The 23,904-nt window shown below is 41.3% G+C and overlaps 4 protein-coding genes and 1 long non-coding RNA gene across 6 annotated transcripts; 3 read left to right on the top strand and 2 right to left on the bottom strand.

Annotated features, from left to right (window-relative positions):
- The first annotated feature begins 823 nt into the window (after positions 1–823).
- On the top strand, positions 824–4,668 carry LOC117582099 (D-3-phosphoglycerate dehydrogenase). The gene is made up of 6 exons (XM_034269664.1): positions 824–1,035; positions 1,201–1,251; positions 3,051–3,205; positions 3,679–3,898; positions 3,969–4,101; positions 4,174–4,668. The coding sequence occupies exons 1-6, from the start codon at positions 952–954 to the stop codon at positions 4,527–4,529; spliced, it is 999 nt and encodes a 332-aa protein (XP_034125555.1). The 5' UTR covers positions 824–951; the 3' UTR covers positions 4,530–4,668.
- Positions 4,669–8,075: 3,407 nt separating this feature from the next.
- Positions 8,076–21,396, top strand: LOC117582064 (guanylate cyclase 32E). 2 transcript variants are annotated; one of them, XM_034269620.1, is made up of 23 exons: positions 8,076–8,565; positions 15,400–15,530; positions 15,593–15,704; positions 15,789–15,863; positions 15,928–16,035; positions 16,096–16,219; positions 16,278–16,427; positions 16,493–16,601; positions 17,005–17,089; positions 17,151–17,303; positions 17,933–18,085; positions 18,146–18,327; positions 18,395–18,503; positions 18,574–18,640; positions 18,695–18,792; positions 18,851–19,161; positions 19,234–19,403; positions 19,473–19,662; positions 19,998–20,138; positions 20,201–20,393; positions 20,453–20,659; positions 20,705–20,863; positions 20,923–21,396. In XM_034269620.1, the coding sequence occupies exons 1-23, from the start codon at positions 8,368–8,370 to the stop codon at positions 21,301–21,303; spliced, it is 3,606 nt and encodes a 1,201-aa protein (XP_034125511.1). In that variant the 5' UTR covers positions 8,076–8,367; the 3' UTR covers positions 21,304–21,396. The 2 variants fall into 2 exon arrangements, with proteins under 2 accessions (XP_034125511.1, XP_034125512.1); XM_034269621.1 differs by lacking the exon at positions 8,076–8,565 and adding an exon at positions 15,015–15,271 and having other exon boundaries at positions 20,923–21,303.
- On the bottom strand, positions 8,149–9,036 carry LOC117582068. Its single transcript, XR_004573702.1, has 3 exons — positions 8,859–9,036; positions 8,691–8,797; positions 8,149–8,634 (listed from the first exon to the last, which is right to left on the bottom strand). It is a non-coding gene; the product is annotated as an uncharacterized LOC117582068 (long non-coding RNA).
- Positions 14,146–14,887, top strand: LOC117582067. The gene has a single exon (XM_034269623.1). It carries the CDS (start codon positions 14,206–14,208, stop codon positions 14,821–14,823), a length of 618 nt encoding a protein of 205 aa, XP_034125514.1. The 5' UTR covers positions 14,146–14,205; the 3' UTR covers positions 14,824–14,887.
- A 31-nt stretch (positions 21,397–21,427) lies between the features above and the next one.
- LOC117582066 (homogentisate 1,2-dioxygenase) lies at positions 21,428–23,588 on the bottom strand. Its single transcript, XM_034269622.1, has 7 exons — positions 23,480–23,588; positions 22,792–23,061; positions 22,547–22,733; positions 22,233–22,484; positions 21,895–22,176; positions 21,660–21,841; positions 21,428–21,592 (listed from the first exon to the last, which is right to left on the bottom strand). The coding sequence occupies exons 1-7, from the start codon at positions 23,492–23,494 to the stop codon at positions 21,455–21,457; spliced, it is 1,326 nt and encodes a 441-aa protein (XP_034125513.1). The 5' UTR covers positions 23,495–23,588; the 3' UTR covers positions 21,428–21,454.
- Between the last annotated feature and the right edge of the window lie 316 nt (positions 23,589–23,904).

Here is a 23,904-nt window from a genome sequence, read left to right as displayed (position 1 = left end):
CAAAACAAAACAAAAGAAAAAACAGTAACTAAAACAAATCAACAATTTCCAAAAGTTGTATGTAAATAGTTTATGATATTTAAAATTTGTTATCAAATTATTTAGTTTATTTATTGTACTACCCTATGGAATATCCACTAAGTTTCCAGCTCGTACGATCGGAACGATCTTCGATCTGCGGTGCGCGAACCTCAGTTTTGTTGGTTTTGTTTTCATTTATCTCATTCAATTGTTGTTCGGAATATGTTTTTGGAAAATACGTAGTTAAATGAAAGCTAAATTGCAAATAAAAGCAAATACAATAAAAATATTGAAACCATGTGCGGAATGTCGAATCAATGGGGAGGGGAATACAAACTGAATGAATACTCAAAATTAAATGGGGTAAACATACACATTTTTTTATATTTTTTTTGGGATACTCTCTAATCCAGTAGTCTACGAAAAATGGTTTACAATTTCTAACTAAAGAAGTTACGAAAATATTTGGCTTTAAGTATCTAATCCTGATCAGAAATAAGCTTTAAATTTACATGTTGCTCCAGAAAATATTTGGTACGAAAATATTTGAAATATTCTCATGGTAGTACAACAACGGTGTCCCCAATGGGTTAAGTGATGTTTTTGCACGCCAACGCGAAAGCTCGTTTCGAAATCCAGCAAAAAGCTGCAGCCAAAAAAGCCATCCAAAAGCTCCAGCAAAGAGCGTCAACTGGCGCTCTCTAGTGCTCTCTTGTCACTGATCGTCCCCAAGCGATTATCAACCGCAGTGCATTACCAGCGAACAGAGTCAGGTTCGATGGCCGTTTGCTCTCACTGTGGAAGTCACTTAAAAATCGTTTGTCTCCTCGAGCAGATCGTGTGTTGCGGAAGGTTAACTATATCTCTCATACAAACAAGACAATTGACCGGTTGATCCGATATTCCAGTACTTGTTTGGGAAAGTTTAATATGCAGCTGAAAATTAAAAATGTTTTGGTCTGCGATGCAGTGGACAAGTCGTGTGTGGAGCTGCTCCAAGAACATGGAATAAATGTAAGTTTTCCATGGAGTGAGAATGCAAAAGCCAACACTGGCGTGCACAAACATGCATACGCATGCATATGAGTGCATGTACAGAAACAATCAGCAAAAAACTGCACTTAATTGATTGCAGTGCACAATTTAATCAAAGTTGTTTACGCATTTCGTTTCGACAAGGTTACATACAAGCTGAAACTCCCAGTGGATGAGCTGTGCAAGGAAGTTAAGGTGAGTTGTTGCCAAGGGACTTCAGTACACAGATGTGCATGTATGTAAATGTACATTTTATATATGTATGTAAATATGTGTGTGATTACAGTATGTGTAAAAATGTATGTACCTTTGAGTATTTAAAATGTAAATTGCTGTTACTAAGTGCCCGAACCCGAATATTCTTTACATTCCCATTTTTCAGACAAATTCTAATTAGCATATAAAAACTATCAACATAGTTTTAGCTTTCAAATCCAATTGGGGAGTTAGTGTTACAAGCAACTTGTTCAAAAAGTTAATAACCCTTGAAAGGGTGTTCAAATTAAAAACAAACAAAATCTAGTGCCCTTGTAAAAGCACTTTCTTGACCCACTGTACATGCGAATGAGATAACTTTATGTAAGTGAAAGCCTCTTAGAGACACGTGCATTTGCTGCAGCAAATGGTTATGCATTAATTCGAAGTACCTCAATACGTACACACTATGTACACATGTGCATACATAAGCATTGCTGTAACGTGAAGCTTAGCCAAGAAGGGTATTTGATACACTTGCCAGGCGAGATCAGATGGAAATCAAATTTGTCTGATCCAAGCACCCCACCAATTGCTTGGCTGCTGAAATAAATACATTTTTTCACAACAACTTGGGTTGCTAGGGAACTTAGACTACTCGCATGTTACAGACATCTGATAATACTGATTCCGACTTATATTACAGCTTTATACTTAGCAATACCCCCTGCAAGAGTATACTAATGTCAAGAACAACAAATTACATGCAAAATATATGCACACAAACATCTACTCGCAACCCGAGCTTAGGTTTGATTTGTTATCAGCTATTGGCAGAGCGATTATCTTTTCACTCTCTCAACGTTCATTTGTACAGACAATTATTTTGCTGCTGCAGAAACATTGAGAGCTTCAAGCTGTTTAGTTTTAAACAGTTTACAGAATGAGAAACAAAAGTTTATGTTTAATTTAGCTCATTAGAAAGTTTTGCAATGAAATAATATTAGCTTATAGACGTGCACAGTAAATTAATACAGAAAATACACCAAAAAACATTTTCGTACATTTTATTTCTCTTTAAAAAAAAGCGGATTCTCTCGCACCAAGTGGTGAGCCATTAGCCAAAATTCCTGACCAGAAATGCATTCAACTGAGTTTTGAACTAAACGATTATTCAGGGTTTAAATATGTTTACTCAGCTTTGCATATATTTTTTGTGGCTTTGCTTTTTTCCTTTAATACTCAATAAAATCAGTCAGTCGTGAAATTAACAAGATGAGAATTTTCGCAAAAATGAACATTAAACATGTTTATTTAATTTAACCAATTTTATGTTGAAATAAAAATAAATTGAAAATCATGAATTTTTTTGTGTTTATGTTCAGAAAGTGGAAATCTAACCACTAGATAACCACTAAAGAGAACGAATAAAAATAGACATTTAAAAACACGAGTACACGGTATTCAAGTGTTTGCTCTGGCTGAACCCAACCAATGCTTTGATAATGAATATGTCTCATAACACTCCGAGCAACGAACCCTTAAGATCACGTTGCTAGACATTGTTATCGCCACTTTTGTAGGCCCAATCGAATCAGTCTTATCAAGCAAACAACCGATCAGACGATGTTGCCTCAACAAATGTGAACAATTTGTAGAGCAAGATAAAACACTCCTAGGGTACCAGCTGATACGTATGGGGAATCAAAAGGCGACTAGAAAAACCGATTATACTATTACATGGCTATCATAAATATTTATGTCTACTCAAATTCTTAAATTTCTCGTATTACCCACAGAAATATGACGCAGCCATTGTGCGCTCGGATACGAAAATAACCGCGGAAGTTCTGGCCGCCGGTGCTGGCAGCCTGAAGGTTGTGGGCCGTGCCGGTGCCGGGGTTGACAACATCGATGTGCCTGCAGCGACAGCGCATAATGTCGTTGTTCTTAAGTAAGTGCTCCTTAAGCCGTTAGTGCAAGCCCTTGGAGGGATGGAGGGATGGAGGGATGTAGGTATGGAGGATGGCGTTTGTCGATGGGCCAAAATTATGCGCATTTTCAATCGGCGGATTGGCTCGCTGTCGCTATCGTATTGCAGCCTCCAGACCACGGCGACTTGGGTGGGTCAATTGACGCCGTTTGACACGCATAATTAAGGGACCCCGAGTGTCGCGCATAGTGCGGGTAATGGGGTCTTCGATGTCACAAGCCACAGCACATTGCCAAGGATACGGAGCAAAGCGCGAAAATTTGCCAGTTTTTTTTTCTTTTGTTATTTTTTTTTTTCTTATAGAACATTTGCATAATGCTGTCTAGTCACAACAAACGCCACCCCGAAACTCCAACCTCTGACTACACTCCCGTGCTGCGCCACTGTCTGTCACGGCATTTAGGGAATGTTTAACTAAACTCTGTCGCTTTCAGCACTCCGGGTGGCAATTCTATTTCTGCCTGTGAGCTGACGTGCATCCTAATTGGTGCCCTGGCCAGACCCGTCGTCCCCGCCGGCCAGAGCATGAAGGAGGGTCGCTGGGATAGGAAACTCTACAGCGGCACGGAGCTCTATGGCAAAACATTGGCGGTTCTCGGTCTGGGACGCATCGGACGCGAGGTTGCCATCCGCATGAAGACATGGGGCATGAAGGTGGGATTGTGTTAGCTTTTTACCTTAGAAGTCAATACTAATTGAACATGGAATGTTTTTTTTTTTGTAGATAATTGGCTATGATCCCATTACCACGGAGGCAGAGGCCAAGGCTGCGGGAATTCAAAAGCTCACCCTGGAGGAGATCTGGCCCCTGGCAGACTATATAACTGTGCACACGCCTCTCATTCCAGCCACCAGAAGTGAGTATCCTGTAGATTTATTTTGTGTTTTGGTATTCGGTATTTATAAATGTATTCTCCCCTTATTCGCAGATCTCATCTCTACGGAGACGTTGGCCAAGTGCAAGAAGGGGGTCAAGGTCGTGAATGTGGCTCGTGGCGGCATCATAGATGAACAAGCCATCATCGACGGCCTCGAGAGTGGCCAAGTGGCTGGGGCCGCCTTCGACGTATTTCCCGAGGAGCCGCCCAAGTCTGCGGTCACCAAGGCCCTCATCAGTCACCCGAAGGTGGTCGCCACGCCCCATCTGGGTGCCAGCACAGCGGAGGCGCAAGTGCGTGTTGCCGTCGAGGTGGCAGAGCAGTTCATCGCCCTAAATGGCAGCTCCCCGAAGTACACTAGCACCGCGGGCGTTATCAACAAGGAGGCCCTTGCACATTATCAGTAGAGCATCATTGCTGAAGGAGAAATTCGAAATAAAACACTCTCACAACATTCAACATTCAACATTCTTCGGAGATCCGAGAGGTCCCAGTTTTATGATTAGTTTTTATTGTAAATACAAAACAGAAATATGTATGAATAAACATAGCCGAACTGTTAATTTACCGCAAAAATAAGACTGTACTTTGAACATGCAAACAAATTTAAGAACGCTGAGAGGCAGTAACATAAGCAAAGCGAAGGAAAGAGCGCAAGAGCAACGTTTTGGCACTCTCTTTGTTCTTTCTTCTAAAGAGCGAGAAAGCTCAAACTCCTCTCTTGGCTCTTGTAGAAAGTTAAGCTAGAATTAAAGCAAAAATTCTCTCTTTTTCAATTCGCATACTCTTTCAAAACGGTACCTTTGTTTTCAAGTAAACAATTTTCTGTTGAATACTTATTCTTTCCGTTGAATTTCTTTCTGCTCAGATCAGAAGCAATGAATGCTCAGTTTCATCGGAACCTTCAGGGCCGGAAGATAGCTTTTCATTTACTTGTTTTGCCTTTATGGATTGTCCACCCAAAGAGCTTGTCCTTAATATACATAACTCAATTTCTGCCTGTTTACAGACTGCGGGCAATAAATAAAATGAGAGTGAAAACAAAGTTTTCTGGCCGTCAGCATGGGATGTGTGCTTACGCCTTGGGCAAGTGTGAAAGCCTCCAACTGTACCAGTTGAACGGCTTACATACATTTATACATACAATCTACTTATCACAATCGTAAATGCTGTTTAATGCTATTTGTCGATTAAAGTTTAAAAAGATAATTAATGCGGGGTGGTACAGCTGGAATAAATATATCTGAAATGATTATTTTTTTATACGGTTCGGTTATACGGTTATACGGATCGTTGAATGCATTTTTCGTTGAAATCCATTATATATATTCGATTATGAATATTCAAATGTATATTTTGATATCCTTTTGTTGATTTCAGATTCGTAGCTCTACCCAATTAAATGAAACAATTGTACAGAAAGTATCACACTGTTATATGACACTGTGCTACTGCAGTATTAAACACGTTCGAAAGTCAATTAGCGGGTATTTTCTTTGCGTGGACAACTGTGTTAATCGAAAAAGTTCTTATTTACCGCTCCTTGGCGCAACCCCTCTTGTGTATCTCTTATGTGGTACTCATTGTAGTGTATCTTAACAGTAAACTAAGTTAAACTTAACCCCTTGAAGCAACTTATTGTTGCTTTCTTTACTCAACAGTAAACGATTCTCAAGCAATCCCCAAAGAAGAGAAAGAAATAATGAAGGAACTTCAAAAAAAGAATGATTGAACCATTCATATGTAAAATGTGGTACGACCCAAAATATTACAAAGAAATTTCCAGGAAAATCGCACCACAATAGCAATCAAACATATTTTTTCGAAGCTACATGAAATTCAAGGCACAGCCTAACTTAATTCCTGACTTTTTGATGCTCTGATGCTGAAACGAACTGAAATGAATAACTAAAATTAAACTTTAGCTGGTGCATAAAAATGTTAATATTAATATGCAACTGGAAGCAACGTTTCCGCATGTCCTATCAAATGAAAACTGCTGCTGTCACATACATAATTTACGGGTCAGAAGGCCAGAGCGAATGGGCTGCCCATCCCAGTGTCGACATTATTTTGGATGTGCACACACAAATATAAAGGCACCTCAAACAGTTATGTGAATGTTTGCTAGAGACATGATTTTATGGTCGTGGCAAAAGACCAACAGGAGTCGGGAGTTAAAAATAAATTTAATTTCAATCAGCTTACGTTTCAGCTCAAATGGAATCAAATTTTAAGCAAGAATTGAAATTTAACTAGAACCATCACATAAAACGCTCTCAGACATAGCCCTTGAATATTAGAACAATGCGTACAGTGCACGAAATCCAACGAATTATTATTAGTTATCAGCTTGTAGCTATTCCTTTCTTCCGGTTACCCAACAACTCTGGCTGGCACTGTACAGCCTTAGAGCGAGTATGCAGAATTGTATTCAGTTACAAATTACCTTTATCGATGAACAATGAATTACACACCCGAGACAGGCACAAAAGCATTTGAATGCGATGCGTAATAAGACATGTGATGCCAGAGTAGCAGGGCAAAAACAATTCAATTAGTTGACATCGTATACCTGGATATACAATAATTGAACAAATGCAATTAAAAGCAATACGCGACGCTTCTAATCTGAAGCGCGTGAGAGTACTTACAGATGACAATGGGAGATGTCTGCGCTGTGAATATGTAAATTGTTTCCTATGGAAATCCTATTAGCCCACTTGCCCATAGAAAGCTTTTAAGTGCAAAGAATGACCATGACAGTGACCACGGCCCTGAACTTGAACCTTAAAAATGCACGTGGAAATCGTGTCAATGTGCTGCTCCGAAATGTGCTCCGAAAATCCGATTAACCCACTCATTGCCGCAGAATGCTCTTAGCTCAAAAGACTAACCCTGACAATGAAAATGAAGCAAAACAATGCAAATGGTGAAATCTCCTCTTACTGATATCACTTTCAAATCTACATATCAGCTTTTTTTCCATATAAATGCAATAAATTTGTTCTGCCATGAAACAATTGATAACATAAATTTCTTTCCATTCTCTTGCTTCAAAAGTAAAGCAAATTTGTGCCAACATTTCTGAGAAATACCAAAAAGCATCCCAACAAAATCTTAACTATTTTGAATGGCAAATATACTGCGTTTCGTTTATAAAAAACATACTACTGGTCAACTCAAAACATGTTTACCTGCTCCAAAATAAACACATAATTGGGTCTTACTTCCTTTCAAATAGCACAACGAAAAGTTGTTTTTCTTTCGCTTCAAAACTTGGTAATTAAGAGGATATACAATGTTACAAAAAAATCAAAATACTTTCCAATGCAGTTGCGTAAGGAAACCGATTCCACTTTATGCGAGGGTAGATGCGTTCCTAGGAAACATAAGAAACATAAGATATAAATGCCACCCAAAATCTATTTGCTCCACACTTAAAAAGGGTTGTCAGATTATCTACATAATTGACGACTAGACTGACTGAAGATGCCATTTGATTGCAGGCAAAATGTGTTGGATAAACATCAGGAAGGAAATAGGTAACGTGCTCAACAGGACAGAAGCTATTCGACCTGATGTGACATCGGCTTCTAGACTCCTACTCCTACGCACACGGACATTGGCGGCGTACACAAATCAGCATTGGGTCAGTATAAATTTGAAAAACGGAAGATTTCGACTCATGGGGAAAACAAACAAACAAAGTCCTTCACATGCTGACCAAACCCACACAACAAGAGGCCAGTCACAGGAGGCAACATGCCATCACCCTTGATGCCAGGACTCTATGGTTTTTGTCATTCATAGACCACTTAATTTTGGCGCGACGCCCCCCGAGGCTCGTCCTCTGCAACCCAAAGCCGGAACCGATACGACTGCGACGTAGAACACGAAGCTCGTAGGCTATAAAAGGCCAGCCGACTCGGCACGAGCAGCCACAGTCTCCGACAGACTACGGCCGTGATGCGTAACGGATAGCAGCGCCAGAGACCAACAGAGAAGAACTGCAGCCATCACCTGTTGGGATTAGAATTAGGAATATTTAATATATGTGTGGACTCTGGTCGGTTGTTTATATTAGCTGGATTCTCGAGCTCTACTCCGCACCATGTGATGGTATTTCTTGGTGACGTAGTGCCGTCAAGCAGTGCCGTAGTCGTTGTTGTCGGAGTTCCCTCCGTCCTTGTGCGCGACGATATCAGTTTCGTGTAAAATAAAACTTTATTGCGTCCGTTAAGAATGCCTGCCACTGCCACAGCCGCATTCTGTTGCAATCTCGCATTGCCTGCTGCCATCCTGGTGTTGCTTCTGCTGCTGGGCACTCAGAGCAGCTCCCTGCCAGGGACAGGAACTGCAGCAGCAACAGCAGCATCCTCGACACGCCGTCTCTCTGACACGATAAATATTGGATTCCTAGCGGAATACTCCCAGATGAGGGTAAGTAAATTAAATCTTCCAACGCTCCTCCTAGCCCCCACTCGCGGTGATTTGTTTGCATTGAAAAATCTGAAAAAAAATATCTACAAATTTATCGAAATCCTGACGCACATAATTGTAAATACATTTTTGTGCCTGACTAATTGTGTATCTGCATGCATAATATATGAACTGACAGCATTTACAATTTAAATTCCAAACCCAATGTTGGGGTCACAAGTCAACGCACATCCTGTCCGGAAAATATCATCAAATTTATAGCGTCGATATTGGGCGACAACAAAATGACTCACACACATCAGTCGCGGCGCGTGTCCTCCCTTGAGACTTTTGACGGCCATAGCCAGCCAATAATGAGTGACTTGACTTGAGTTTTGACTATCTACAGTGCGTGGCATAGGTGTAAAACAGTTTTCAAAAGTAACAGATAATTCCACATTCATATTTAAATTATAAGAAAATATTTTTGTAATTTTTGTGGATGGGACATCAATAGTTTGTTTTTATAATTTAAAATACATTCCAAAACAAGAAAAGAATTTAGTTCAAGTAAAGTAAATTTAAAATCTATTATAAATGAAATGTTTACTTTGTTCTCTGCATAAACACTTTAAACACAGTCGCATAATTCTGAAACGCAGTGTAAGACCGCCCCATTCTGCAGTTATTAAAATGAAATTTCGCACAAATTATATTTAAACAGTATCGTAGGCTCAGCCACAATATTGACAATCGTGAACGAACGCCTGCCCTTCAGGGTATGTGGGCTTCGATGTAATAAAGTTAACCCTTTCCCAAGGATTCCCGTTTTGCTCTGCTTTCAAAGTACAGTCAGGTGAGAGGGGAAAACATACGTGTGGCATACGTAGAGAGAAAAATAAGGTTTATGCAGTTCCTTTCGATTGGGGGGCAGTAATCGCTATCAGGACACTAAAGCTTTTCGTCAGATTGGAATGCGATTTAATTGGAACCAGCAGAGGCTGGCATCCTGTCCATATATATGTAATGATAGGCCCAAATTCAGAGTACCAATGTCGCTTGCCGGACTCTAACTGGCCAAGCAAAATAAAAGGCACAAAGGCACAAATCCATCAAGTGTCAGTTGTGCTTCATAAATTGGACCAAGCCAGAAAAGCTTGGCCATGCGGCGACTGTCCTTTTGCGGTTGGGCTTAATATAAATGGGAAATAAATGTTTTATAAATCAGGGTAATATGGTCCGAGGTAAGCTGTCACAAGATTGTGGGGCATTGTGTGTGTGCGTGTGTGCTGCGACCGGATCAAAAATAGAGTGATGATGGCATGTCAAAACCACGCAATCATCTAGGATAATCTTTGGGATTTTTGGGTGTTTGTATAGAGATTTTGATTGACTATTTTTAAAATCAAAATTACCATAAAGTATGCGCCTGGAGGAATTTGATAGAATTAATAGGAAGTCCTAGCTTAAGGAGAACGCCTCAATTCTGCCTTGCATAAACCATGTTGATTGACAGTAAGTGGCCAGGCGTACGAGTATTCCAGGTAATTTAAGTAAATATTCACTCGTCACATATTTTCTGTGCTTCGCAGTCCTGTTTTATGATTCCCCATTGTACCATCTCGCAATTGTTTCTATTGCCCTTTAGGGCATTCACACCCAGCCAACAAAATGAATGAAACAAGCATTATTCATTCATAAAGTCAAGATATGACAGAGCAGAGTGAATAATTGGTTTACCCTGAGGGTTTTTCGTATTCTACGAAATTTCAGAAAATTGAGAACTATCAAATCTATCAAGGAATGCAAGTTACAGTGTCGCTTTCTTTCAACACCTCTGGTGGCCCTTACATTTTATTCCGGCAGTCAATTCGGGAAAACAGCGAAACAGCGGGAAATTGCTCGTAGAAACACCAGCAACAAACTTCCACAGCTCGTTAAAAGGACAGCAGCAAGCAAAGTAAGATGAAAGGATACAATCTTCTTACTTGTAATTTCAATCTTTTTTAGTCATTCGTGCTTTTAATTGACTTCAGATACAGCAGTGGCATCAAACAATATCAATACAATTATCTGATGGAATGAAAATAAATGAAAATCGAGTGCAGAGCCGGAAATTCCCATTTAAAAAGAGCTTTAAATATTCTTAGATTTATTTACCTATGAAATTGAAAATCATTTATATTTCCGGCTAGCCAACTAGCAGCTAAACTTCACTTCAAAAGAAATTTATAATCTGAGTGCTTCAGCTTTTTGACAACAGCTCCTCCTCTTTGCAAAATGTTTTGAGAATTGATTTCTGTTGTGCGTAGGTGTCTCGCCATCAGCTGTTTGATTTTTGGCACAGTTAAAGTCTGAACAAAATTCTCCGAAATTATTCAAATGACTTCCCAGCCGACTACGCATAATAGAATTGATTGAAATGAATGCAAGCCGCACGTATCTCAAATGAACTCTAAATCGCTTTCAGGAATGCTCCCTAGGTGCACAGCATATGCTTGGCGGAAGGTTGTGGCACGAGGACATTGTCAGCCAACACCGCAGGAACTATAGCGACCAATTCCCAGAGTTTTTTGACCTGATGTTTCCGCGAATTTGCCTGGGCAGTTGGGGGGCTTAGGCAAAGCTGATTTTATGATTTTCTTGTGTGCTTCACATTATTTTAAGCCCAAGAAATGGCTTCCCTGCACAGTTTGTATTTTTTGGTTTTAACAATCTTTTCCAGCGGATATTTTACTGACACATAAAAAAGTGGACTCAGACTTTGTTCTTTCAAATATATAATATCCACTAGTTCCACTGTTCCATGTTACTATGGCATTGGAACACATACTGTACCTACATAAGTGGTGGGTCATGAGATATTTTTCTTTTTCAACCTTTCCGCTGAATATTTCTCATATTTCTCCTTACTCTCATTTCCGTAAAAGAAAGGGAATGCACTTGGGGCGCACTTTTATTTGCATTCTTTACACCACTTTGTACACACTCAGGACTTAAGAAAGGAAAAAGTCAGCCAGTCTTCATTTTCATGAGAATTAATTAATTTATTAATTACATTCTTTTTAAGTGAGGAATTGCAAAAGGAATTAAAACAATAATCAATATGAATTACAGGAAAGTTTCCTGGTAGCAGTGAATTTAGATGTTGCGAAAACTAATTTCATCTCACAGGATGAACTCATTTAAAGTGCTCCAAGTCCTTGTGTTGCTCTGGCAACATAAACTCTAATTATAATAATTATTAAGGAAATTTTAATTCCCAACATTTCTTGAAATTAAGCCCTGCCCTAATGACTTAAAATGTTTCTTAAATAAGTGAATACGAGGAAGTGCAAGCCCTCAAGAAGCACCCACAACTTGCATACATTTTCACGTCTCCCAAAGACTTTAATCCATCTTCCATCACTAAAGAAGTAACTGCATAGATGACAAATAAACTGATTTTCTGTGTGCTTAGCCGGAAGACACATTGACGCCTTGACACATTGTTGACTCTCTCTCTCTCTCTGCTTTCGTTTCTGGGTAACGTGAAGAACGAAAAACCTAAAGACTGGATTGCATCTTCTCATTAGCTTGTTGCTCTCAAAATGTCCAATTGCAGTCGATTTCTAGCCTGAATCTAGTGGGTCAAATTGCCATTTGCAAAGGCCGTCAGCAAGATGAAAGCGCAACGAAATTTTGCCATGGGAAATTTTGGCTTTGTGCAGAGTCCCGTCCCCTTCCGGACGTATGTACGTGTGTCCTTGGATACTTGGTACAATGTGTGCATTTCTGCTCCTATGGCGATTCGAATAATTGCTTACTCGAACGTGATTGAAATCCATTTGGATAAGCCCATAAAACATGCCGAAATGTGGCTTTTATGGCATTTTCCCTTTAAAGTCTGCAAATACGTCTTTGCCAAATATTTTTTTAACAAATTGATAAACAAAATTTGGCAAAGTTTTGATGGGGGGAATTAAATGATTAAAAACGTAATTCATATTTTTAAGGGGAACACTCACACTCAAATGTAGCTACATCCACAGAGCGTAATTTATTTCCATAATTGCTGACCAAGAGCATACTCAAGGCGTCTCATCTCTCATGCCGTGCCAAGTGCACAAGGGACAGACCACAGCTTGCCATCGACACAGACCTGAACCGACTGCTTATTTACAGCTCCTGTATAAGTGGATTAAAATTTGAATTAAAACAAGTACGAAAGGCAGCAGCATAGTCCGTGTAGCGACTGACAGTTGCCCATTGCTCAAAGAGGCATATCCTATTGAAAGATGGAATTTGGCATGAGTTTTTGATGCAGGATCGTCAGTTGACTGCTAAAAATCTACGGACTAGCACTCTTTCATGTACACGGTATTTACTATGTTTGAGTTTTTTTTTTGTGTCCGTTTTTTTGAGTCCGTTTTTTTCTCTTGTTATTTTAATAACTTTCCGAAATTTCATTTGACAAGGGATTCTGCCTCTCCACACTTAAACCTTGATGAATATTTTTTAATTTCGAGTACACTCTGAATGGGAACGTTTATGGGGGACTTTCGTTTAAGCTTTTCCTGGCCTGCTCAAGGGCCCTCGTCACTTCTGGAATATGGATGCGGTCTGCAGTCTAAAGGACATAAATCATTGCTTAAATGGCTGATAGCTACCAAAAAATCGCTGCTCTGAATTCTAAAATCTCACTAATGAATTTTTCTAGCACTATTCCGTTCCTAACTCGAATGTCTTTCCACTGCTGAGAGGGGTTTCCATGTCAACCAGTTCCATAAAGCAGAGGGACAGCTTAGGCTTAGCTTCGAGTGGCAAGAGCCACTTGGGAATCAATGCTCTGCAGCCTGACTCTAGTCGTTAGCTTTAAGAATCGACAACCAAAGCGCATCCTGTTTTATTTGCGAATTTAGGGCTCTAATAACCAAATCCAAAACCTAAAAGCGGCGTAGCCGGATCCTGGCCAGACGTGGCCTTACTCAGCTGTCAAATGTCATGATTGAAATAATTATGTTAATATAGATTATTTTGCCATAGAACATAAATGGTCGGATGTGTATAAATAAGTATGTATATTCATATTAAGAAATATGTATCTAATAGTCCAATATTTTAATGCATGGTGGGTCATAAATCTCATATGTAGATGTCCAGATGGCCAATTTGCTTTTATGTTTGGTTTAAAATTGAGTGAAATTAGATTGATTTTTATTGAAATAAATATGTTGGTTCAGAGGAAATGCGGCTGGCTAATTACTTTGTAATAATTTCGTAATACTATTGAAACAAAGCTGTAATTAAGCTAGTGACCACAAATAATAGCGTACTGCCAATAATTACATTTTAATTTAAATCAATTGTATGCTTTGTGCGAGAGCATGATGCCTATGTGAGTGAAAAGAGAGAGGGTTGTGGTGCTGCGCTCTCTTTGACTACCTTGAGGCAAGAAAACTCACCCCTAATAGTTAATCCTCGCTGGGGGAGTGAGTGCTGGGAGTCCGATTGCATCAAGACTTAGGTATCTGGTAATGGTTGAATGAAGGCTCCAGGTATACAAGTTATCAGTGAGCAAGCCAGGCTAATCAGTTTCTGCCATGCTGTCAGTTTGTTGAAAATACAATTTTTGTATTTGCATTGCTTTTTTCCAAATTTTATGTTTTTCCTGTGTTCGATATGGTTAATTTCTTGATGAAGCCGGCATGTGTATTCATAATGCTCCAGACGGCGGCCATCATATCGATGATGGATCTGGAATTCAAAATTGTGAAGCCACCTTGTAGATCCTGCCACAAGCCAGAAGCTGTAGTGCGCTTAAACTTCGATACACATGAAGTGCTACAGAGTCCTCTGTATTCTCTATGCGCACTGAGCTTAGTTTTCTACGGATATGGAGTCGTGTATCTGCGGACAGATGCGCCTTTGAAGGGCTTTGTGCTACGGCTATGCAGCGCCAGTGTGCTGCTGTGGCGTAAGCTCAGTCCCATAATGATCCTGCCATGGCTAATGATGGTGGGTAATGGCATATTACCGTATCCCGAACGCCTCTGGAATTGCATTTCAATGGAACACGAAGGAGAGATCAATAACTTTCATTGCATGGCCTTTGCCGCCATTTCCTTTTGGATCTTCTCAATGTTTGCGATAGTTTGGACTTTTCGCATGGTTATCAAGACAAACCAAAGACTGCTCTTCTCCACACGGCTCGAAACAGACGCAACATCTGAGCTACGCGCCTACATACGGGCAATAAACGAATCATTCGGCTTTGAATTGGTTGTCATCGATACTTAAGCAATGCTCAAGAGATATTTATGGACAATTTTTACAAATTAAATCATTAAAGATCGCCCAGATACATTAATAGTTGGTCATTTTATCATCTAGCGCCGTAATAGTTTCGATGTGACAGCGTCCATTGAAGATGTTTACGCTGATCCAAGGGACACGGAATTTAATCTCAACAATTAGCTTACGAGCGATAGTTCAACGAACTGCAGCAACATGAACCTACTCGGCACTCGGCATAGCTTTCGGACACCTGTACTTCAAATACACCAATTGTGCAATAGTAAATGCTAATAAAATAAGAGCCATACAAAAAGGATCTGCAAGTTACTTACAGACAAGAACATGCCCACGAAACCCTCTTGGAATTTAGCCCAAATTCCGAAACCAAGTTGCAGACTTTACCCCATTCTACAAGCTTAAATCCAGCTTAAATCCAATGTTTATGTTTTGGGTTTGTTTGGTTTTTGCACTGCCCCACTAACCGACAAAATATGAATAAATTAAGTGTCAAACACACACACACACACAATCCCTTGCACTACTAATGATCCGTCTGGCTTTAATGTGACACACCCTCAGGTGACACTCGGCGGACTGCCACTTGCTGTGGAGGACGTTAATAAGAACCCACATCTCTTGCCGGGCAAAAAGTTGGCCTTCAAGCCCGTAGACATTGGCAAGCAGAGTACATATCGGATCAAGCCTTTGAGGTGAGTCTCCACAAACTAAACAGTGAGCCGCTGACATTGACCCTTTTGATGAACGTTACCAGGGCCATGACCCAAATGCGGGAGACTGGCATCACAGCCTTCATAGGACCCGATGAGAGTTGCACGACGGAGGCACTGCTGGCTTCCGCCTGGAATATACCAATGCTATCGTTTGTGAGTGCAACGATATATATTATTGTAGAGTATGGCATTTACTGGAGTGTTTTCTGTACACCATTTCCCATCTTGCTTATGTAGAAATGCTCCGACTCAATTGTCTCCAACAAAAGCACATTTCCCACCTTTGCACGTACTCTGGCACCAGCCTCAAAGGTAATGCCTCTCACTGACTTAAGAACTTTCCTAAATATGGTATATCAAACATATCCCCATAAAGGTCTCCAAGAGTGTTATCAGCCTGTTGAGCGCGTTCCATTGGCAAAAGTTTGCCATCGTCGTGAGCTCCAAGCCAATTTGGGGCTCCGATGTGGCACGGGCCATACAGGTGAGTATCCGATTTCTCTGGCTATAGTATGTCCAACTGACTTGGGGTTTGCTGAATCAGGAACTGGCAGAGGCGCGAAACTTTACCATCAGCCACTTTAAGTATATATCGGACTATATACCAATCACGAAAACACTTTCGCAGATTGACAAAATCATAGAAGAGACCTACACAACGACACGCAGTAAGTAAAGAAAATCAATGTGAAGCCAATATATATTACTGATTAATACATCCCTCAGTTTATGTATTCATTGGAGAGCATATAGCAATGGTTGACTTTGTGCGGGGTCTGCAGAATCGACGGTTGCTCGAGAGCGGTGACTATATCGTGGTGTCCGTGGATGACGAGATCTATGACTCGAATCGACGTGTGAACATTATGGAACGTAGTAAGTGGATTGTATGGTCTAGGTGATCCCGGCTAGAGTTCTAATGCATGCACCATCTATTCCAGATTATTTAGATCCTTATATTAGAAAAGAAAAGAGCAAATCACTGGACAAAATCTCATTTCGTTCAGTTATAAAAATAAGCATGACATATCCACAAAACCCCCATATTCGGTAATTTATCAGAATCTTAGTTAACTAACTGTGCGTATTTCTGTTGCCACTTTCTAAGAAACATTTAACAATCTTGAACTCAATATTAGAATCAAAAGATCGAGTTGAGTTTAACTTAAAAGTAGTTTGAGTTCTTTGAGCATGTTTCAGCTAAAATTATGAATATTCTTTGACTTATTTATTGTTTTTAAATATATCAATTAGGGTTTTACTTTTGGCGTTACGTTTTCTTTTTCCAATTAATTTTGAAAAATATCTTAAAAAGTTTCCCGTTTCAACCTAAATTCCAAGCTAAGCTAACATTTCAATTGATTCATTTGCATGGCTTTTCAATGAATATTATGCCAAATTTCGTACGCAATTTTTGTCCGTCTATTTTTCTGTTTTTCCACTGTGTTTGCAGCGATATTTGTTCGAAAATAAAGGAATATGCGCGTAAGACTCCGTTTTTGGTGCCATATCATCAGCGTGTATTCGACAACATATCGGTGGGTACAAAATTAAATAAGAAATCATATCTGAACTCTACTTTGACTGCTTAATCTGCAGGTGCCCATTTATGGCCTGCATCTCTATGACAGTGTTATGATTTATGTACGCGCTATATCGGAGGTTCTTAAGCTCGGCGGCGACATATACGATGGCAATCTAGTAATGAGTCATATTTTCAATAGATCGTACCATTCCATACAAGGATTCGATGTAAGTAAATATTAGGGGAGAGTGAAAGCGAAGAGGATGTGAAATATTGTGATAATTTAATCTTTAAGTCGTGAAACGGGAACACTCACATGTACATGTGTGACAAGTTGTTTGCGACAAATTTCACTTTTTTATCCAAAGAGGATACAGTTCAGCAACATTCGTACATCGCAATTTCCGAGTGAATAATTACATTTTAAGTACGAATAAATAGCCAGTAAGCAGCAATTCAGGTGCAAATGGCCCACTTAATCGGCTGGACTGTCAACAGTCCATTTGTCAAAATGTTCGCACAATGCTAATGTGCTCAGCTTAGTCGTAGATATGCCTTCTGGGCGGCAGCTTCCCCTGGAATGTATGTAGTTAACACAGGCTTATGCTGGGGTCATCAATCTCACACTTTTGGGTCAACCCAATGCTGTTGATGATGACGAGGGAAATAACTATGACTGCGACAGGACAGCATATTTGAATGACAAGTCAGCAATTGAGTCAGGGGCGTATCGTTCATCCATCAACAATGTCGCAGCAGGCGAAAATAGCTGAGGGAGTAAACTTATTGCTGTTCTCTAATCTTAAAGTCACAACTAAATTTTGACTTATATTCCTAACAAACCTCATTCGCATAGGTTTACATAGATGCCAATGGCGATGCGGAGGGCAATTACACGGTGATAACACTGCAAAACGACTTGAGCAGTGGGTCCGCTGGTGTATCTCTGGCCAAGATGTCCATGCAGCCAGTGGGTTTCTTTGCCTACAACAAGCATTCCCTGATACCAGTGAGAAGCATCTGCACCATAGAACACCATAAACACACTTAATAATTGCCAAATTCATAGGAGTTTCGGTACATAAAGAATGACAGACCCATACAGTGGCTGAATGGTCGCCCACCTTTGGCAGAGCCCGTCTGCGGTTTCCATGGAGAGCTGTGTCCTCGCAAGAGACTTGATTGGCGGTACCTGGCCACAGGTCCATTGTGTGCCCTAGTGGTTGTGGTTGCTATCGCTCTACTAATCAAGCAAGTTACCCATATTTCCATTAGTTGGTAATTGCTTTAATAACAAACATTATGTAATCTGTTGCAGACATTATCGTTATGAACAGACACTGGCTGGTCTATTGTGGAAGGTGGATATGAAGGAGGTGACGGTCATCAATCTGGGTGAATACAACAATCCCAACAACAAGAATATAGTGCGTGAAATATTACCTATAATTCTATCTAATTTATGTGTGATATCTGTTTTCCATTTGCCTCTTACAGTTTCAAATCTGTCGGCAAAGTATACTTGTGGTTGGCGAGCCCAACAAGAGGTCCTTTACGAATATTGGTACGTTTCTCTATCATCTGGAGTCACCTTATTTACTTCTCCTATTTGATGCAGCTCTTTTTCGTGGGAATATTGTGGCCATGAAGAAGATACACAAGAAGAACGTGGACATCACTAGATCGATACGAAAGGAACTAAAAATAATGCGTGAAGTAAGTGCGAGTCCAAGAAAGTTAAATCATATTTCAAACTAGCTAATCCCAACTCAAGGTACGTCATGAGAACATCATCAATTTCATTGGCGCTTCCACGGACCATGGTTCCGTTATACTATTTACCACTTACTGCGCCCGTGGCAGCCTGGAGGATGTGCTGGCCAACGAGGACCTGCACCTGGATCACATGTTCGTGTCGTCGCTGGTCTCGGACATACTGAAGGGCATGATTTACCTGCACGACTCGGAGATCATATCGCATGGCAACCTGCGGTCCAGCAACTGCCTCATCGACTCCCGCTGGGTGTGCCAGATCTCGGACTTTGGCCTGCACGAGCTTAAGGGCGGCCAGGAGGAGCCGAACAAGTAAGGACTTACTGGTTAACTTTTGCACCGGGACATAAGCACTCCATCTTTGTGGTCTTGTGACGTTCGTAGAAGTGAACTGGAATTGAAACGTGCCCTGTGCCTGGCGCCGGAGCTTTTGAGGGATGCCTGTCGACCGGGTCGTGGCACACAGAAGGGGGATGTCTACTCCTTCGGAATACTCCTTTACGAAATGATTGGCCGCAAGGGTCCCTGGGGCGACACGGCCTACACGAAGGAGGGTGAGCCCCTGAATCCTGGCATTTAATTCAACAATGACCAATAAAATATGTTAATTCACTTATTCATAGAGATAATTAAGTTTGTCAAGTGCCCGGAACTGCTGCAGCACGGCGTATTCCGACCGGCTCTGACGCACACCCACCTGGACATACCGGACTATATACGGCAGTGCCTGTGCCAGTGCTGGGACGAAGATCCAGAAGTGCGGCCCGACATTCGGCTTGTACGCATGCATCTAAAGGAGTTGCAGGCTGGTTTGTATGTACATAAACACAACAATTTTATAAAAGAGAGTGCAAAATGCATGGAAGGGGTACATGATAATTTCAATCATCAGCTTGCAAGCTTCCTCAGCTGGAGCACCGTGTGGATCGTAAGAGAGCGGTGTGGATCGCAGCGCTGTCAGAGAGCGCTAACAGTGGTTTGTAGACGGGAGCGGTAACAGACTGTTAGCCCGTGGTAACATTAACAGTGCCGTGGCTCCGTTAGTGCTGCTGACTTGAATCCGCTCTTTGTAAGACACCTCCTGGGGAAGAGTTATTTTGGTGTTATACATGACCATAAATAATCCTTTAATTGCTTTTCATTTACAGAAAACCCAACATATTCGATAATATGCTCTCGATAATGGAGAAATATGCCTACAATCTCGAGGGACTTGTGCAGGAACGAACCAATTTGCTCTACGAAGAGAAAAAGAAAACTGATATGCTGCTCTACCAAATGCTGCCCAGGTAATATTTTCCGAATGAATCATTTTCTGATTTGCTTAAGTGAATTCGCTTGTTTTTGACAGAACTGTGGCCGAGTTACTCAAGCGAGGAGATCCTGTCGAAGCGGAGTGTTTTGATTGTGTCACCATATTATTTAGTGACATTGTGGGATTCACCGAACTGTGCACCACCAGCACACCCTTTGAGGTGGTGGAGATGTTAAATGATTTGTACACGTGCTGCGATTCCATCATATCGAACTATGATGTTTACAAGGTGAACAATTTCTCATTAATCAGGTTAAAAATCCATACAAAAATGTTGATCTCATACAGGTGGAAACGATTGGGGATGCCTATATGGTGGTGTCCGGATTGCCGCTACAAAATGGCAACAGACACGCTGGGGAGATAGCCTCCTTGGCCCTGCACTTGCTGGAGACGGTGGGAAATCTCAAGATACGACACAAGCCCACGGAAACGGTGCAGTTTCGCATCGGAATACACTCGGGTCCATGTGCGGCAGGTGTCGTGGGACAAAAGGTAAGTGAAATACCCCAAAAAGGAGGCATAGTAAACCCCTTTTAGATGCCCAGATACTGCCTCTTTGGGGACACTGTGAATACAGCCTCGCGCATGGAGAGCACCGGGGAGTCCATGAAGATTCACATCTCAGAGTTGACCTACCAACTCCTGCAGTCAATTGGCAGCTATGTCTGCATCGAACGTGGTCTGACCAGCATTAAGGTGAATATTTAATTATAAAAATGATTTCTCTTGATTAAATAAACCAATCGCAATTGTAGGGCAAGGGTGACATGCGCACCTATTGGCTCACAAAACGTTTACAAGCCGAACTGACGCCCGATCTCATCAGCACCGTGGACACTGTGGATGCGTACTGCTCCATGAGCCGCGTCAACAAGGAACACACACTGATGCAGCAGTATCGCAGTCCCATGTCGAGCAAGATTAGAACGGGCGCCTGCAACTGTGCCACAAAATGCTTATACAGTCGTCGCTCCGATGACAACGTGACCAACTCCCACGAGACTCCAGAGTTCCCAAAGATGACCGATTCGACGCAGATGAACTGCAGCCATTTGTGTGTCTGTCGCTTGAACAGCAGTCAACTGATTAACAATCGCAGTCCGCGATCAGCGCCGAGTATTACCTTTAGACTGTAAGATGTTCATATCTTTGACAGAGGAGCTTAAGATGGGATCCACATATTTTGATCCATTGAAATATTTCCTGACGTCCATCAATGTTTATGTTCTTGTGAATTAATTATACATATACGTAATGGCATATGATTAGAATGTATACAATTTTCGTTTATTTTTGAGCTTTGTTAATTTCAAAATTATCCTTCAAGGACTGCCAGCATTCGTAGTAAGCAGCATCCAGTTTCTGGCAGGTTTCCTCTCCCCATTTTGTCACAGCCAAACTCAGCGATGACTCAAACATAAAGGCCTGAAAGGGATTGGAAGAAGTATATCAAATCTCGTATGTTTGAATTACCCCTAAACCCCTAACAAACCTGAGTTCCCTCAGCGATACGTTCCGGTTGAAGCTTGGCATTCGAGGCACCCTCAAAGCATTTGACATCCGGTCCGTGTGGTGTCATAATCGAATGGAGAGTGGCTCCACCCGCTGCAAAGCCATCCTCTTTGGCCTCATACTTGCCCAAAATCAAGCCCATGAATTCGCTCATGCAGTTTCCTAACACAACACCATTAATATATCTATTTTTTTGGTGTTAAATAAGTACTTACTGTGATAGTAGGGCGGTCGGAATGTGTGCTCCTGAACGGACCACCTTGGTGGGAAGATGACAAAGTCCGCAATGGCCGTGCCAGGCCTCAAACTTGGACACGTGAGCACGGTGAAGATGCTGGGATCGCAGTGGTCGAAGCTCACCGAATTGATGACCATAAACTTGGATAGATCGTATTTGTAAGGCACATAGTTGCCATGCCAGGCAACCACATCGAAGACACTGTGATTCTGCTGGGCAACAAAGAGACTGCCCTGGAATTTGGATATAACCTGAAAGTCTGCAGAATTTTGTTCTTTAAGAGCCCTTAGTGGCCAGTCATGTAGATGGTCTCACCTTCGATGTGTTGTTCATTGAACCAAGCCACTGGCGTTTCGAAGTCCCTGGCATTTGCCAGACCATTGGCACCGATGGGTCCTAGGTCTGGCAAAACGAAATGGCCATCGTACACCTCCAGAATATAGCCTCTTGAGGCACCATTCACTGCGACTGCGAATCGAATGCCCTGCGGAATCACACAAATCTCATTGGGTGCCACTTTCATGCGACCCAACTCCGTGGTTATATCCAGATCTCCCTGCTGAGGCACTTGAATGGAGAATAAGGTATGAACAAATTATAGTATTCAACTGAGAGAAGCCTTCTCTTACCGATCAGAAAATCACCATCACTGTTGTAGAAAGCCGAGCTATCCATGGACTCGTTGCATGAGTAAATGTGAATGGCTAGACCATGTCGAGCTCTGGCATCCCCAGCACCACAAACCGTATGCAAACCCTCGACAAAAGTTGTCTTTCTGCCCTGCTGAGGCGGCAAATCGAAAGGTTTCCAGCGAAGCTACGCAAACATATAGATTCAAGCACAGTTGCATGGAAATATATCCAGAAATATTCACCTGATTGGGGTTTGGTGGCTGCTCGTCCCAGTTTTGCTTCAAGTAGGTCGCTCCTTTGAATGGCTTAAATGGCTGATGCACTGCCGAGGGCAGTTTCCTATACAGCCAGGTTCTTAAGTTTTCGGTTCTAGGCGCCGTGAAGGCGCTCCCAGAGAGTTGTTCGGCATAAAGTTTGTAAGGGCAAACCTGAGGCGAGTTCTGACCCACTGGCAGTGAGTTTGGATACCGCTCATCCTCGGAGGAAAAATGTGAGCCAAAGCCCGACAGGTACTAAAATGGTAATGACAAATATGAACACTCTACACATGTTTATGCCCGGCGCTTGCCGGAATGCACAAGCTGAACAACAAATCTAGTTGGAAACTTGTTTATTTAACAGAAACCGGAGAGTAATATTATGGGTTGTGACACAAGTTTCAGGCGCGTGCCACATATGCGATTATTTACATATTTTCACTATGTATTAAACGTGTAACCGAATAAAATTCTTGTTCAAGTATACAGAGTGATAAGCACAACTTTCAACATGATCTTTTATATTTGCGGAGAGAAATATAGATGGTTTGCATCGTTCCTAGTTGTTGACCAAGAACATTTACTCTTGCCATATCGCGCACATCTTTATTTTGGGCACAAACTCCATCGGATGAAGATTCATAAGCCACGAAATATTTGAGCCCTCTTTTACCTTATATTTCGACATATCCTCAAGCGTTCCGAAGTATCAACTGAACTTCGTCGATCAGCAGAGACTTGTATTTATATGCGAACGGTCTAGGCAGGCCACTTGTTTACCAGTTGCTAGATGTCGAGTGTTTTGAATACCTGCCGGAGAAACTAGTCGCCGGCAAAAGGCCAGGCCAGTCCCCTAAAATCTACCGAACAACAACACATACGAGTCCCCCCCAGATGTTTATGCGTGACGATCAGATTGAGATTGTTTTGATTTTGCCAATATCTAAACCGAAGCACTGAACCAAAGTCATGCATAGCTGATATTCTGGTTTTTCCAACACCCAATACTTGGGCTAGAAGTCTATCAAATTGGAAGCAAGGAATGTAATAAAGGGTCTTCGAGATGATTAGCAACAGCAAAACTTTCATTCCAACTGC

The sequence above is a fragment of the Drosophila guanche genome, unplaced genomic scaffold (assembly GCF_900245975.1).
Source record: "Drosophila guanche unplaced genomic scaffold, DGUA_6, whole genome shotgun sequence".
Taxonomy (NCBI): domain Eukaryota; kingdom Metazoa; phylum Arthropoda; class Insecta; order Diptera; family Drosophilidae; genus Drosophila; species Drosophila guanche.
This window is presented reverse-complemented; position numbering and strand designations above follow the sequence as displayed.